The sequence below is a fragment of the Stenella coeruleoalba genome (genome assembly GCF_951394435.1).
Source record: "Stenella coeruleoalba genome assembly, chromosome: 4".
NCBI lineage: Eukaryota > Metazoa > Chordata > Mammalia > Artiodactyla > Delphinidae > Stenella > Stenella coeruleoalba.
In genome coordinates, this window is record NC_137149.1 from 44,816,163 (window position 1) to 44,832,971 (window position 16,809).

Below are 16,809 nucleotides of genomic sequence, written 5' to 3' on the forward strand. Positions count from 1 at the left end.
AAGGTTGGTTAATAGCAGCTTTCAACTATATACCAAGGTCTTCGAAAAGAAAAGGCCAGAATAGTAGTTACATGAATGCTCAATGTGTGTGTGGGGGGGTAAAAGATAAAGTAGGAAAAACATTATATTTTGATGAAGGAAGGCTTTATTTTGTTATATACACTTAGCAGTATGATTCATTCAGCTACAACGTGCATACTATCTGTCCAATTTAGTCAAGTAGCCTTCTTTAACTGAAAAATAAAAGATGAGATATCTTCCTGAATCGTAAGCCAGTGATTTACACTGCTTCAGGTGATCAGAGAATGTGAAGCCAAAGTCAAAACAGTTTAGTTCATATCCTATGGGGACAGCTTCAGAAAAGGCATTTTATATCTATATGCCTATGTTTACCCACATTTCAAAACAAATAAACTGACTGATATTCAGGCTATACACAGCAATATACTTAAGTACAAAGTAGGAAAAGATAAACAATACATACACGCTAAATAATTTCCTTCTTCAAATAAAACAAATAAGTACTAATACCACTGAATATGTAGAGAAACTGGAAGATATATGGACAGTTTATCTTAGTACTCATTTATTCATTCAAAAATACTTACTGAAGATCTAAGATGTGACAAGTACTATTCCAGATACTGAGGATTCTGCAATTAACAAAACAGAAGTCCCTACTATCATGGAGGTTTCATTCTACTCTAGCATTCTAGACAATTGTCTAGGTTAACCTCTAGCAGGAACTCAATTTTGAAACATTTCTAAAGTAAAGAATATATAAAATTAGTTAAAAGTTCATCTCTGCACTAAAATATCCACTCCCCTGACTGTACTTACTCAACCCTACAAGAGTATTTTTGACTGGCTTCTAATTATAAGGGATAGTCCAAACTGTATTTAGATTAAGTAATAAGTTTTCTCCAATTATTAAATACTATAAGGGAACTAATCACTAAAGCTGTTCATGTTCATATAAAGCAAAGATGGAATGCTCTGTATGTCTCATAGGTCCTCTCTAGCCTGCCTAATTCAATTAAAATAATACTAATTCTAGGCTGCTAAGTAGTAGAGAACAGGAATGATTTTCTACTTAATACTTAGAATCTAAGTGTTCCTCACATAGAAAATCTTTGACCTTTTAAAATTCCTTCCAAGGATTCAAACGTTCACAACACAAAACTTCTCTGAGCTTCATTATCTCAGTCTGTTAAAGCGATAACAAGAGTACCTATCTCTTAACAGTGTTTTGAGATTAAATGAGGTAAGTCACAAAACGGACTTAGTGTTCAATCATAATTGATGACATCAACCATCTTAATTATCCTAAGTGTGAGTTCTCAATAACAGCAGCTTACATCATCAACTTCCATAAAACTATAGTTAAGAAAGATAATAAACAAGCTACAATAGGGATATTAGAAGATTTCTCTACGTTTTGGCAAGATGATCACATGCTTATGCTCCTCAAACTAAGCAACAGATTTAAAGTATCAGTAATACTAACGCTATTAATATGCAGCACTCCTATAAATGACCAAGTTTGAGAAATTTTCAGGAATCAAATAAAAACTTCACTAACAAGATGCTTTATTAGCATTTTATTTGCTTCCGAATACTCGGAATTTCCTATCTTTAAAAACACATTTTTTGCCTTTTATTTCAAAGTAAAGTTAAAAGAACTTACTAAATAAATAAACAAATACACAAACAAAGGAGTTAAAACCATTTAAAAGATACTGTTATTATCTTCTAGTCTCATCCTGCTCAGACCATATTGGAAATCTCGAAAATGATTTCATTCAAAGAAATTAAAAACAAACAACAGAAACAAAACCAAGTAAACAAGTAGAGAAGTCCTTATGTTTAATTAAATCTGGTAAGTGATGAGGGACTACAAATAAAGAAATTAACAAAGACAAAAATACTGAAGACCTGAAGTAAAGCAAAAATACTACTAATAAGAATCTTTCATTTAAAAACTCTGTGATCCTTCAAAGATCTTGAAGAAAACCAAAAAAATCCCCAAATGGAGAGGTCACTAAATATCCATGAACACTCACCCAACCATTGGTAGGAGACCTCTTGGAGACCCAGATGCTTGAATCAGCTGAAATAGTACCAAGTTTTTACTGATTACTCTTAACAGGGCAATGGAGCACAGGCTAACTCCATACTATCAAATACTAAAAGTCATTATTATTGATTAATTTCTACCTACTACCATTACAAATTATTCAAAGGAGGAGGCGACTGAGTAAGTTCTAAGGTGAGTGAAACTTACTGCATGCATGTGTGTAAATGCATACATTTTCTCCAGCTCTCTTAGTGATGTAAGTCTGATAACATAATTCTTATAAATGTAAATATAAAGACAGAATAAAATTTTCTAAGTTAATATAAAATTCTTAAAGAAATCATGTAAATAATTTTTATATTGGTTCATAAAGAAAATTTTAAGAAAACAATTTGTTTTTTAAAGATACTGCCAATTTCTCAATACTAAGTACTTTCGTAACACACAGGAAAAGGTTTTCAGTCCCCTGCACTTAAAAAAATATATAGTTCTTAACTTTAGGCCTTTTAATATACTAATGGTTCTTCTCATCAGAGGATTTTCATATTTCAACACATAGAAGAACTCGTAACAGTAAGACTAAACAAAAGCTTCCTTTCTCAAAGGTGAGGACTATATTCAACATTATAGATTAAAACCTGTAAGTCATCTGTTTTAACAGAAAATATCTGATGTTACCTAATTCAAAAGAGGAGTAAAAGCACTATCAATACTTAGATGAAAATACAGTAATGTTTTCCCCAATCTCAGGAAGCTGGGAGGTACAGTGATCCTCCCACCACCATCCTTCATTCCCCCTGCACCATGACTTATTCCAAAGGTCTATGTGATAAAAATTAAGACACTTTACTACTGCGCAAATGGCCAAGAACAAAAAATGGAAGGGTCTATATTTCTGTATTTTTCTCAAGTAACTTAAGATATAAAAATAACTTCTGCCTGATACATGTGTATCAAAGCAAGAAAACAAGTGAAAACAGCCCTAATTTGGATTTAATGTTTAGATAGACAGGAAGCAAAGAACAACACTGACATTGTAATGTCAAGTAAGCACATTCAAGCTATCAAAGAAACACTGAAATCTCAAGCCAGCAAATATACTACCGACCTGGCTGATAAATGATTTAACTGTTACATTTCTAAAAACAGCTTTGCAATATATTATATCTATCACTTATTGAACACAAAAGAACTTTTGAAGTCAGAAACAAAATAAGGAAGACCAGAAGCATATAAAATTTTCTTCTGCCTATAGTAGATTAAGAAAATAAAGTCAGGGAGAGATTTGAGAATAGAATGGTGAAAAGGAAAGCCTAATAGAAGACAGCTCTACAGTGATTGCAAATCCTAATGTCCCTAAAAATATGAAGAAAAACTAAGGACAAAGAAGGAAATAATCAAGAATGGAGTAGAGATTGACATATTAAAAACTTGTGTGAGAGAAAATTCAAACATTTTAGATGTCTACTGCAAATTTTAAATGACAAAGTATATCAATATTACCTTTCTTTCGAAAGAGTGCATTTAGGTAATTTTCTGCTTGGCATTCAATCTTTTCAGTGTTGGACTGGCCCTGAGATGATAGTTCCTCTGTTGGTGTCGACTGTGAAGAATCAAGAGATGGTATACAATCCTAAAATTAGAAGAAAACAACATAAAAAAATCACTTTTTATTTAAACATGGGGCTCCATTTAAAATGGCAAAAAAATTCTGTTTATTTTTTTATCTTTTAAATATGTCAAATTATATACAGAACATAAGATTTGAGAAAGGAGTCGGGAAAAAAGAAATTTATCTTTGATAGAGGGACAAACTAGCCTTATTCCTTAGCAAAACTATTGTCAAAAAGGGGGTGGGGGCAGATAAAATATATTGTTAAATAAACTCACTATATAGCATGCCAGTAATGAGAGTTTTAAGAACAAAGCAGATATGTTTATCCACTAATCTGACCAAAATGGGTGCAAGTTCTCAAATTCCCATTTCTTCTCAGCCCTTCCCACAACAGTACATAAAGAATTAGGACTTCCCACCATGCAAGAAGATGCTGCTTGTCTATTTTATGCCCTGTTTACAGTAGAAACTAATAATTAATCATTTCACAGGAGATAATTATGATATCCAAAAGACTTCATGAGAAAGTAAAAGGCTAAAACGTAGTACTACATTATCCTCCAACCACTGATTCCTAAGAAATCAGACTACAGGGTGGTCTCAGACCAAACTCGGCTCACCCGTGTCTACCTAAATACAAAACAGATCTGAACTGAACTTTATGAGTCAAAGGGCTTTAAGAAAGAAATGTGAAATGAGCAAAAAAGATGAGAATGTTGCTGGGATTTTTACCTGCAAGTTAAGCTAAATGTTAGACTTCTAACATAAGACTTTAAAATATTCTTCTCATTACCAAAATCAAGTATTTAAATTTCACTGTAAGTCACAAATTCTCAGAACAAATTAAGTTTAAAAAATTGTGTTACAATTGTGCAATTAGTTTAGACATAATTTCATAGCACTAAAACTTACACTGACTGCTTCTCTCTGTAGGTTACAAAATGAACATTTTTCATCCATAGACCAGTCAGTCAGCTCTTCTGGTTCACAGTCTTCAAAAGAGGGAAAAATATTGATTAAATACACTAACTTTATTAAAACAAATAAAATTACCACTCGCCATAGCAATGGCTCATATAAAAAAGCTAGCTGCAATAGTAAGGGGAAAAGGCCCCCCCAAAATTAAACTGGTAACATCTAGAAAGAAATACAGAGAGTAATTTTGCACTATTATCAGACAAAGTAGCAAGAACAATGAGCTGGTTATAAATTAATTTTCCAACAATAGAATTTTAAGTATCATCTAGCCTTCTGAAAGATTCAATTTATCATTGTCTATTAATTTTTATTTTCACTATGAAAGAAGTCAGAACAAACAGGGAGATATGGGGATAAAGGAATAAATTTTGCACATCATGAAAGACAACATAAAACAGAGAAATGGAATAAAGCACCAGAAAAGCCTACAGATTTGAGAATATGGAATGCTATCCAAGAAAAAAGTAGAAATCCACTGCTAAGAAGTCAGATCAGATTTTCATTACGTGCTAAAGGCTTTGTTGCAAGAGTGAGAGCAAAAAGCAAGTAAACAAGTTATATTATTCAATACCAAACATGGATTTTTTTCACAAGAATGTTCCTTATAATCCAACTGTTGTAATATATTAGTGAGTTCGTGGAAAACATTTTCTAATGAAGGAATTTTATGAAGATATAATAACATTGCCATCCTAACTGTACTTGGTATAGACAGTGATTTTTCAAATTTACTCCTTGCAATAGAAATTCCCTCCAATTTCTTGTCCCAAATAAATTCATACACAGAACCTCAAATACATAAACTATTATCATCTGAGGCAGCTACATTGGAACTAATTTGAAAAGCACTGGTATACCACAGTAATTTCTCTTATACTTTTGAAATACATAATGAAACTGAATACATGTTTTCTGCTAAACTACACAGGAAACAAACTCATCCTTCTGGAATGATAATGAATAAATACTACTTAGGTTTAGCCCGTGGGATACTCTTGCATTAATCCAGATATATAGGTCAGAATAGAAGATAATATAATTTGCTGGAATATAAAGAGTACAGTGATAGCTTCCTTTGATTTTGGCAGTGCTCCAGAAATATTCCTTTTATTTATTTAAGCTTGGAAAGAGGAGGGAATGGGAACATAAGATCCAGTATGGAGTAATGGAAAGATGACTGGATTTGAAGTCTCCAAAAATCTGGAATGGAACTTATTATTTGTAGCCTTGCCAAGCCACAAAGGTTTCGTTTTAATTTCCACATCTGTAAAATAAGGATCCCATCACCTAACTTATTTGTGATCAAATTTTAAAAATATGAAAATACTTCATAAACTGCAAAACATCATGCAGAGGTGAATTATTAACGAGGTAGAGTCGCTAGTCATTATTTTTTAAATCCTGTACTATCACACATATATTTAATAAGGTTAGTTTGAAGAAGACAAATTTTAATTGAATATCTGCTTAAGAAAACTGATCACTTTTTGTAAACAACCTGACAAATGAAAAGGTTTACATAACCTATACAGTTAAAAACCCAGAATTGTAGTTATGCAGGTTCATAATTTTCTCCAACCTTTCACCCAGTCAGTACAACAGAAGCATAGATTCACACTCTTGAATATAGGACTGTGCAGTGTCTCTTACAGAGAGCGAGGCACAGCTTTCTGACCAATGAAATGAATATAGAAGAAGTGACAGTATACCATTCTAAGCAGAGGCTTTTAAAGGCATGGCAAATTTCCCCAATTCTCTTGAATTTCCACCATCCAACATCAGAAGAACTTGGCCCGTAAAGCCATTAATCCTTCAGTCTGGAACATGGAATCATGAGATGTTATCCCCATCCACAGCCTAGATTCCAGTGAATAAGGTCACCCATAAACATGAAACAGATTTTGGAGCTGTTTGTTATGTAGCATTACTGTAGCAAAAACTTGACTCATAGGCTAAGCATAACATAATTTTGATAGATCAAGGAAATCTTACTGCTTTTAAAAATTATGGCCTCATGAATAGGGACTATGAAAGGAATCCAGCATTGGGATTTTTGAAAAATAGCTGGTAGGTCTGGAAAAGGTATTTCTGAAAAATCACTGAAAGGTTTCATAAAGTTTCAGTGATAAATATATTGACTCAAGGGACAACAACTTTGGGTTAATTAAGACCATTACCAGTTGTAAAATAAAATTGGGCATGCTGAGATTATCCTCATTTATTTTAGTTATTTTAGGTGAAGTTCTTCAAGGAAATTCAATTAAAATAAATGCCTACATAGTTAAACAAATGGCATTGAATAATCAATGATTACATAAATGCCATTAAATGTTACTGGGTTCAGAAATCTATGAATTTACTTAAAAATATTTAGTAATTACTCTGTATATAGCAGCTTTTAATTTTCAGTCCAAATAAATGATGATGGTATACTTTTTTTATATATAGGAAAAGCGATTTTGAAAAATCACCTGGAGGCCAGACTTCTCCCTCTGTCCAGGTTGTCCTTTCAGGTCATAAAAATTAAATAAGCACTACAACAAAACACATTCATTTTATCTCTCAAACAAAAGTTGACAATGATTCAGATATTCATCTCTAAAATAAGTTGTCTCTCATTTTGAAACTTTAATACATGAAGGTATAAGCTCAAAAAGGGTCAAAATATGTACCTTATACAACTAACCTTATTAATAAAAGGCAATGTCATATATGAAACTGATAGTAAATGAATGATAAAAATCAACCTTTCCACCATATATACATATTCTTGTGGTCAAAGTCTGGCTCCAATCATTCACCTGATTTATCTGGGAAAGATAACAGTCTTTGAAATTAGAGAGCCTTGTAGTGAACCACGGTCTTTCCACATACTACTGATAGATGTAGCCTTGGGCTAGTCACTTTCTCTGAGCTTCAATTTCCTCACTGTACAATGAGGATAATAATAATTGCATCTTAAGGCTGTAGCAAAAATTAATTAAGAACATACACAAAACACAGAAGTCCAGTAGATGTTACTTTCATTTTCTTTTAACTAATCACACTTCTTTTTAATGTTTTTATTCTCTTCAGTACCCTCAAGCCACAGAAAATAAATTTGGAGTTCCTAAAGATAAAGTTCAATGAAAAGTGAAAAAGGAGAATACTGAAACTAGATTTTTCATTAAGGTCATAAAAACTGATTATAACTTTGTTAAAAGATACATAACAGTAGGCAATATAATTAAAAAATAATTTTTCATTATGAAACTACATATTAACTATATTGAAAGTACAAAGGAGAAAAGAAAAACTATTCATAATCCCATCATCCAGAGATAACGATTAATAGTTTGCAATATATCCTTCCAGTTTATATTCTATACCTTTTAAAAAATTAGGATCAGCTGATTTTTTAAAGATCAATAAAATGATAAACCTCTAGCCTGGCTAACCAGGAAAAAAAGAGAAAATATCAGAAATGAAAGATGGGCCATCACTACTGACCCTATGAACATTAAAAGAGTAACAAAAGAATATTATGGACAACATTAGTTTCCCACAGATTTGGATAAAATGGACAAATTTCTTGAAAGACACAATCTACCATATCTCACACACAAAAATATATGTAACCTCAACAGGCATTTATCAAAGAAATCAAATCAATAATTAATAGCCTTCCAAAACAGAAAGCACCAGCCCAAATGGTTTCTCTATAATCTGTTCCAGAATACAGAAGCAGAGGAAATATTTCCTAACTCATTCTTGACGCCAAAGCCTGTCTGAACAGACACTTCACCCAAGACGATATGCAGATAGTAAACAGGCATATGAAAAGGTGCTCAATATTACATGCCATCAGAGAAATGCAAATTACGACAAGATACCACTACACACCTATTAAAATGGTTAAAGTCCAAAACATTGACAACATGAAATGCTGGTGAGGATGTAGAGCAAAAGGAACCTAAATTCACTGCTGGTGGGAACACAAAATAGTACAGCCACTCTTGAAGATAGTCTGCTTCTTACAAAGCTAAACAGAGTGTTTCCTTTCCAAAGGATCCAGCAATGGTGCTCCTAGGTATTTAACCAAGTGAGTTAAAAATGTATGTTCACACAAAAACTTGCACACATATGTTTATAGCAGGTTTATTCATAATTGCCAAACCTAGGAAGTGAGCAGGTCTTTCAAATAGGTGAACAAACTGTAGTCCAACCGTATAAGGCAGTTTTATTGTTTTATTGCACTTTGCTTTACTGCACTTTGCAGATATTGCATTTTTTTACAAATTGAAGGTTTGTGGCAACACTGTGCTGAGCAAGTCTATCAATGCCATTTTTCCAACAGCGTTTATTCACTTTGTGTCTCTGTGTCACACATTTTGGTAATTCTCACAACATTTCAAACTTTTTCATTATTATATTTGCTATGGTGATCTGTGATCAGTGATCTTTGACATTACTATTATAACTGCTTTGGGGTCCAAGAACTGTGCCGATATAAGTTGTCAAACTTAATCAATGTTCCATGTGTGTTCTTTTTTTAATTGAAGTAGAGTTGATTTACAACGTTGTGTCAATTTCTGCTGTACAGCAAAGTGGTTCAGTTATACATATTTATATTCTTTTTAAGATTCTTTTCCATTATGGTTTATCACAAGATATTGAATATAGTTCCCTGGGCTATACAATAGGACCTTGTTGTTTATCCATTCTATATATAGTGGTTTGCGTCTGCTAACCCCAAACTCCCAATCCCTCCCTCCCCCACCCACTCCCTCTTGGCAACCACAAGTCTGTTCCCTATGTCTGTGAGTCTGTTTCTATTTCATAGATAAGTTCATTTGTGTCATATTTTAGATTCCACATATAAGTGATATCATATGGTATTTGTCTTTCCCTTTCTGACTTCACTTAGTATGATAATCTCTAAGTCCATCCATGTTGCTGCAAATAGTATTATTTCATTCTTTTTTATGGTTGAGTAATATTCCGTTGTATATATGTACCACATCTTCTTTATCCATTCATCTGTCAATGGACATTTAGGTTGCTTCCTTGTCTTGGCTATTGTGAATAGTGCTGGTATGGACATAGGGACGCATGCGCCTTTTTGAATTATAGCTTTGTCTGGATGTATGCCGAGGAGTAGGACTGCAGAATCATATGGCAACTCTATTTTTAGTTTTTAGAGGAACCTCTATACTGTTTTCCACAGTGGCTGCACCAACTTACATTCCCAGCAACAGTATAGGAAGGTTCCCCCTTTTCTCCACACCCTCTCCAGCCATTTGTTAATTGTAACTTTTTAAGAAAAAAGTCTGACTGGTCTGAGGTGGTACATAATTATAGTTTTGATTTGTATTTCTCTAATAATTAGTGATGCTGAGCATCTTATCATGTGCCTGTTGGCCAACAGTATGTCTTCTTTGGAGAAATATCTATTTAGGTGTTCTACCCAGTTTTCAACTGGGTTTTTTTTGGTTGTTGTTGTTGAGTTATATAAGATGTTTGTGTATTGTGGAAATTAAGCCCTTGTCGGTCACATCATTTGCGAATATTTTCTCCCACTCTGTCTAAGTCGTCTTTTCGTTTTGCTTATGGTTCCCTTTGCTGTACAAAAGCTTTTAAGTTTGATTAGGTCTCATTTGCTTATTTTTGCTTTTATTCCTATTGCCTTGGGAGACTGACCTAAGAAAACACTGGTAGGATTTAAGTCAGAGAATGTTTTGCCTATGTTCTCTTCTAGGAATTTTATGGTGTCATTTCTTATATTTAAGTATTTAAGCCATTTTGAGTTATTTTTGTGTATGGTGTGAGGACGTGTTCTAACTTCATTAATTTGCATGCGGCTGTCTAACGTTCCCAGTACCACTTGCTGACGAGACAGTCTTTTTTCCATTGTATATTCTTTGTGTGTGTGTTCTGACTGCTCCACCAACTGGCCTGTCCCCAACATCTCTCCCTCTTGCTGGGCTTCCCTATTCCCTGAAACACAACAATATTGAAATTAGGCCAATTAATAACCCTACAGTGGCCTCTAAGAGTTCAAGTGAAAGGAGTAGCAGCAAGTCTCTCGCTTTAAATCAAAAGCTAGAAATGATTAAGCTTAGTGAGGAAAGCATATCAAAAGCTGAGACAGGCTGAAAGCTAGGCCACTTGTGCCAAACAGTCAAGCTGTGAATGCAAAGGAAAAGTTCTTAAAGGAAATTAAAAGTGAACACATGAATGATAAGAAAGTTTTAGTGGTCTGGATAGCCAGCCACAACATTCCCTTAAGCCACAGCCTAATCCAGAGCAAGGCCCTAATTCTCTTCATTGAAAACTGAGAGAGATGAAGAAGCTGCAGGAGAAAAGTTTGGAGCTAGCAGAGATTGGTTCATGACGTTTAAGGAGGGAAGCCATCTCCATAACATAAAAGTGCAAGGTAAAGCAACAGTGCTGATGTAGAAGCTGCAGCAAGTTATCCAGAAGATCAACCTAAGATAATCAATGAAGATGGCCACACTAAACAGCAGATTTAAAATTCAGACAAATCAGTCACATATAGGAAGAAGATGCCATCTGGGACTTTCATAGCTAAAGAGGAGAAGTCAATGACTGGTTTCAGAGCTTCAAAGGAGAGACTGACTCTCTTGTTAGGGGCTAATGCAGCTGACAACTTGAAGTTGAAGCCAATGCTCATTTACCATTCCAAAAGTCCTCATTTACCACATTACCTGTGCTCTATGAATGGGACAACAAAGCCTGGATGACAGCACATCTGTTGACAACATGGTTTACTGAATATTTTAAGCTCACTGTTGAGACCTACTGCTCAGAAAAAAAAATTCCTTTCAAAATGTGAATGTGACTGCTTGTTGATAATGCACCTGATCACCTAAGAGCTCTGATGGAGATGTACAACAAGATTCATGTTGTTTTCATGCCTGCCAACACAATATCCACTCTGCAGCCCACTGACCAGGAATCATTAAGAAAAACATTTCATAAGGTTATAGTTGCCATACATAGTGATTCCTCTGATGGATCTGGGCAAAGTAAACTGAAAACCTTCTGGAAAGGATCCACCATTCTAGATGCCATGAAGAACATCCATGATTCATGGGAAGAGGTCAAAATACCAACATTAACAGGAGTTTTGAAGCAGCTGATTCCAACCCTCATGGATGACTTTGAAGGGCTCCGGACTTCAGTGGAGGAGGTAACTGCAGATGTGATGGAAATAGCAAGAGAACTGGAATTAGAAGTGGAGCCTGAAAATGTGACTGAATCATTACAAACTCATGATAAAACTTCAAAGGATGAGGAGTTGCTTCTTATGGATGAGCAAAGAAAGTGGTTTCCTGAGATAGAATCTACTCCTGGTAAGATGCTGGGAAGACTGTTGAAATGACAACAAAGGATTTAGAATATCACATAAAATTAGTTGATAAAACAATGGCAGGTTTTGAGAGGACTGACTCCAATTGTGAAAGAAGTTCTACTGTGGCTAATATGCTACCAAATAGCACTGAATGCTACAAATTGTTTGTGAAAGGAAGAGTCAATCAGTGTGGCAGACTTCATTGTTGTCTTATTTTAAGAAATCACCACAGCCATCCTAATCTTCAGCAACCAACACCCTGATGAGTCAGCAGCCATAAACATCAATGCAAGACCCTCCACCAGCAAAACAATTACAACTTGCCAAAGGCTCAAGTGACGGTTAGCATTTTTTAGCAATAAAGTCTTTTTTAACTTAAGGTACATACATTGTTTTTTAGCATAATGCTATTATTACACACTTAATAGACTACGGTATAGTGTAAACATAACTGTAGAAACCAAAAAATTTATATGCACTGGGAAACCAAAAATTCATGTGACTCACTCTATTGCATTATTCTCTTTATTGCAGTGCTCTGGAACTGAACCTGCAATACCTCTGAGGTATGCCTGTACACTTGGATAAGTCTCTGTGTACACATTGAGGAAAGCTAATATAACTTATATAACTAACTATAAAATAGTATTAGATTCTCTGGTTTTAATATAAATAAGCATCAATTCATATTAGAAAGCTACTCATTTTTTAGTTAATACTAGGGTATGGGTTCCTAGTAGGAAGAGATACTACCTATTCATTTTTCTTTCCTCATTGCTCATCACAGTTCCTAACACAAAATAAGCATTCAAAATATGTCATCCAATAAATCTTATTAAAAAGTAGTTTTGTTTGCTCCATCATCATAGTGTTAACAGTTGGGGGAAAAAAAGGATATTAAGCCAAAAATATTAAATGTTGGTCAGTGGTATAAGTCAGGGATTAGCAAACCTTTACTATAATATAAACAGCCAGAGAGCAAATATTTTAGGTTTTGCAGGATATATGGTCTCTGTTACAACCATTCAACTCTACTGTTGAAGGACAAAAGTAGCCATAGACAATATGTCAACAAATAAGAGGGGCTGTTTCCAATAAAACTGTACTAATCGGGCATTAAATATGGACTTCATATAGTTTTCATAAGCCACAAAATATTAAATCTTCTTTTGATTTTTTTCAACTATTTAAAAACATAAAAACCATTCTTAGCTCACAGGCCATTCAAAAACAGTCAGTGAGCTGGATTTGGCCACGATGCAATCGCTTGCATACCTCTGATATAATTTCTCTTTGAAATGTGGACAGAGCTAGGGAAAAACTAATAAGGATCTATCAGCCACTTTATGCCTGCCTACTGTACTCTTTTCATATTTTGTAAATATCCATAGTCAGGGCAAGTAAATCAGACAATCCTACAAATGAAAGAAACTGGTTCCCCAATAAGACATGAGAAAGGATTGACTAAAGCAGAAAACAAGAGTGAATTTCTGCTTAAAAGTCATGTGATAGCAGGAAAAGTGAATTCTGGGTTGGTAGAAGAGAGGCATAGGGTATGGGGAACTTTTCAAGGAGTACATAAAAATTGATGACATTCAAAGTTTCTTTGGAGACTTTACTCCAAAAAGAAATAATAGTTATGTTTTCCTCAAAAGGACAAAAAGTCCTAAGAACAGATCAAAGAAGACAGAAAGCTTTTGTTTCCAACAAATTAAAAATTAGCAACACTCAAAAGCTTTCAAAACCATTCAATCTGGAGGTGACTCTGAATAGATTTCAAGAATTAAAATATAAACTTCTCAAAACACTAATACAGATGATAAAAAGCCTTAAAATTAAAAACACACTGTATGGCAAAGTTGACTTTCAAGGTAGCACTATGAATTTTAGAGTACATTTTTCCACAGAAGCAGTAGCAGATTGGCAATGCAGTCTATTTAACTTAAATGTATTACAAAATAAAAATACTATGCATTTAATTTTATAATAAAAATAATTTAGAGTAATATACAAGGATCCCTTGGCTAGCCAATTCATCTAGTTCCTGAGTTTTGGAAAGTGAGTAACAAGGGTTCAGATTTCCAATGATTTATCTAGAAACATACACTCACCTATGTGATTCTTGCATACAGATTTGTATAATGAGAAATACCTACACTTGGTAGTCCTAACATCTAAATATTTAACCATTTTAAACAATGATAACAAAGAAAGCACACTTATTTAAGAAGAGGATAAGAAAAAAGCTGGAGATGTCTATAATGGATAGCTTCTATATGCCTTTTCAAAGGCTCTACACTTTGATAGCTCTGTTGTAAACTTCCTTCAAAATGTATGGTTGTCTTTATCTTTGCACAGATACAGATTTATTACTACAATTAATATTATCCCTCTTAAGCCTGAAACTTTGATTAGAAACCTTTTTTTTTTAATTCAAAAGAGCAAAGAAAAGGAGGAAGAATTTACCTAAGAAACCTGGAGAAAAGTTAGAACGTCTGGGGTGAAAAAGGGCAACATCAATATGTGCCTATGTGTGAGAAGAAGCTAAGTTCCAAAGCTTAGCTAATTTTGTAAATCCTCCCACCAAAAGCTTAGCTAATTTTGTAAATCCTCCCACCAAAAAAAGAACAAAAGAGGATATAAGGTACAAGATCTATCAGAATTAAAAGAATAAATGGAATGAGGTATAAGCAACAGGGTATTAAATTAATTAAATTAATTACCATAGATCTACAATGTAATACTGTGCTGCCATTAAGAATGATGATCCAGAACTTTATATACCCAAATGATACACCAGTGAACAAAATCAGTAGGCACAAAAAACTATATACACTGTATATACAGTATGTACTACTTTAATAAAAGAATAAATACATCTAAACATATATTTTAAATTTATATAAAAATGGTGAAGGTTATCTGTGGGTCATAGAACTAGGAGTAATTTTTTTCTTTCTGATTTATTTGTATTCTCTAATTTCCAAAAATGAACATGTGTTACTTGTATGCTAAGGAAATACTAGTCTAAATATAAAATACAAGAATTTATTTCATTAGGACATTCTGCCCTTTATGTAATAAACTAATTTCCGAAGACATAAATATATACACACATAACTACATAAATAAATAAATGACAGTGAGGGAAGCAAGACGCTTAGAGTTACAAGTTGCAACTTGGGTTATCAGAAGGCAATTAAGTATAATGCTGACTTCTGATCTGAATGAGGACAGCAGGTTTAAAAAGAAAGGTTGAAGAAATATCAAGCACAGGTTAAATTCTTGTTTCTTCGGATTTTTCCTTTCTTCATTTACATGCTCAGAAAAATAGGTGAAACTACAATTAGTAGTGTTTATAAATATATCAGGTAAAAATATTTAATGCAGTGTTAAACTACGATAAAACGAAAAATGAGTACAGTTAAGAGATAAAAGAGAAAGCTCTTAGCCATAAGAATGATAATACACTAGAATAAGGCACGTTTTAGAGTCTCCATCCTAAAAGTCATGTTCTGCATGGATATCATTTATCTGACTGAACGTGGGTGGTTGGCACAAATGATCTTTCATAGATACCAGCTCTATGGTTCATAACTCAATTATCCTGCTCAACATTAATTTAAAAAAAAAAGAATAAGTAGAAAACTTTTGATTGCCTCAACTCAAAAGATTTATTTATACAAGATACCTTGGGTCTTTGTAGAATGGAAAGTACCAGAGAAGAATAGAAGCTAAAAGAGTTATTAGCATATAAAACTGAACAGGTACGAGATTCAGAAATAATTGTACCAAAATCAAAGTAGAAAATCTATACTAGCACTGCCCATTTTGTGAATGAGCTGTACTATAAAATTTCAAATGTCTACAAAAATGTTCTCTCCTAGTGCTCTACATTTCCAAGCAAGTAATAAAAAAACTAAACTATATTATAGCAATTATAGCATAGATCAAAATCTTCCACGAGGATTTATGCTAGAGTATTTGGAAGAGGAGGCCATAAGAAATAACAAATAGTATTAAAACTCTGAACACACATGGCGGCGTATCTCAGAATGACAATCTGAGTTCCAGGCTGCCTATATCATAAGCAACAGGAGATATTTATTTAACTGAACCTTTTTAAGGCCTCTTTAAGAATAAGTCAGGGCACATAATGTTTAAAATAACAAAAATTAAATTTTACCATTAAGCCAAAAACAAGCTTTGTTTTCTACTTTGATCAATGTACTAAAAGTTTTTTAAAGATTATATAATAATGTAATAATAGAAATTTTGTTTTAAATTTTGTAATTATCATTATTACATTATGTAATAGAAATAATATTTAGATCATTTTATTTACTTATTTAAAAATATTTTCTAATTAAATGAGATCACAAATTCATTTTAATACAAAGTTAGTATAGAACAACCATTTTTCATTTGTAAAATGGACAGAAGATTAAAATTTTTAAATAAAATTTAAAGAAACATTACCTTCAAATAAACTGAGGTCTCTTCGTAGCCGTGGTCCATAAAGCCCTTCTAAAATACTCTCAAAACCTGTGTTTAATTAAAGACAGAAAAGTATATTAACTACTAAAAAAGCTTAATTTTACAATAATCAAAAGCCATAAATTCTATATGAATCAGATAATTATAAATTTAACATACTATGAGGTGTCATTTTTTCCTTTAGATGAATTAAGTTGAACTAGGCAATATATACAACACAGCAAGAAGTCACACAATGACTACCAGGAATTACATGATTGTAAAAAAAAAAATGTAAATATTCAAATG

At 33.2% G+C, this 16,809-nt stretch overlaps 1 protein-coding gene across 24 annotated transcripts in view; it reads right to left on the reverse strand.

The window, feature by feature from the left end:
* The window catches only part of LCORL (ligand dependent nuclear receptor corepressor like), a 167,035-nt gene that overhangs the window by 99,753 nt on the left and 50,473 nt on the right, over window positions 1-16,809 (reverse strand). For 13 of the 24 annotated variants that reach the window (XM_079920917.1, XM_079920920.1, XM_079920916.1 and 10 more), the window contains 3 exons: window positions 16,504-16,569; window positions 4,605-4,684; window positions 3,581-3,710 (listed from right to left, as the gene is read on the reverse strand). In XM_079920917.1, coding sequence (XP_079777043.1) covers window positions 3,581-3,710; window positions 4,605-4,684; window positions 16,504-16,569 — 276 coding nt within the window. The other 11 variants (XM_079920925.1, XM_079920922.1, XM_079920924.1 and 8 more) reach the window with 8 other exon arrangements.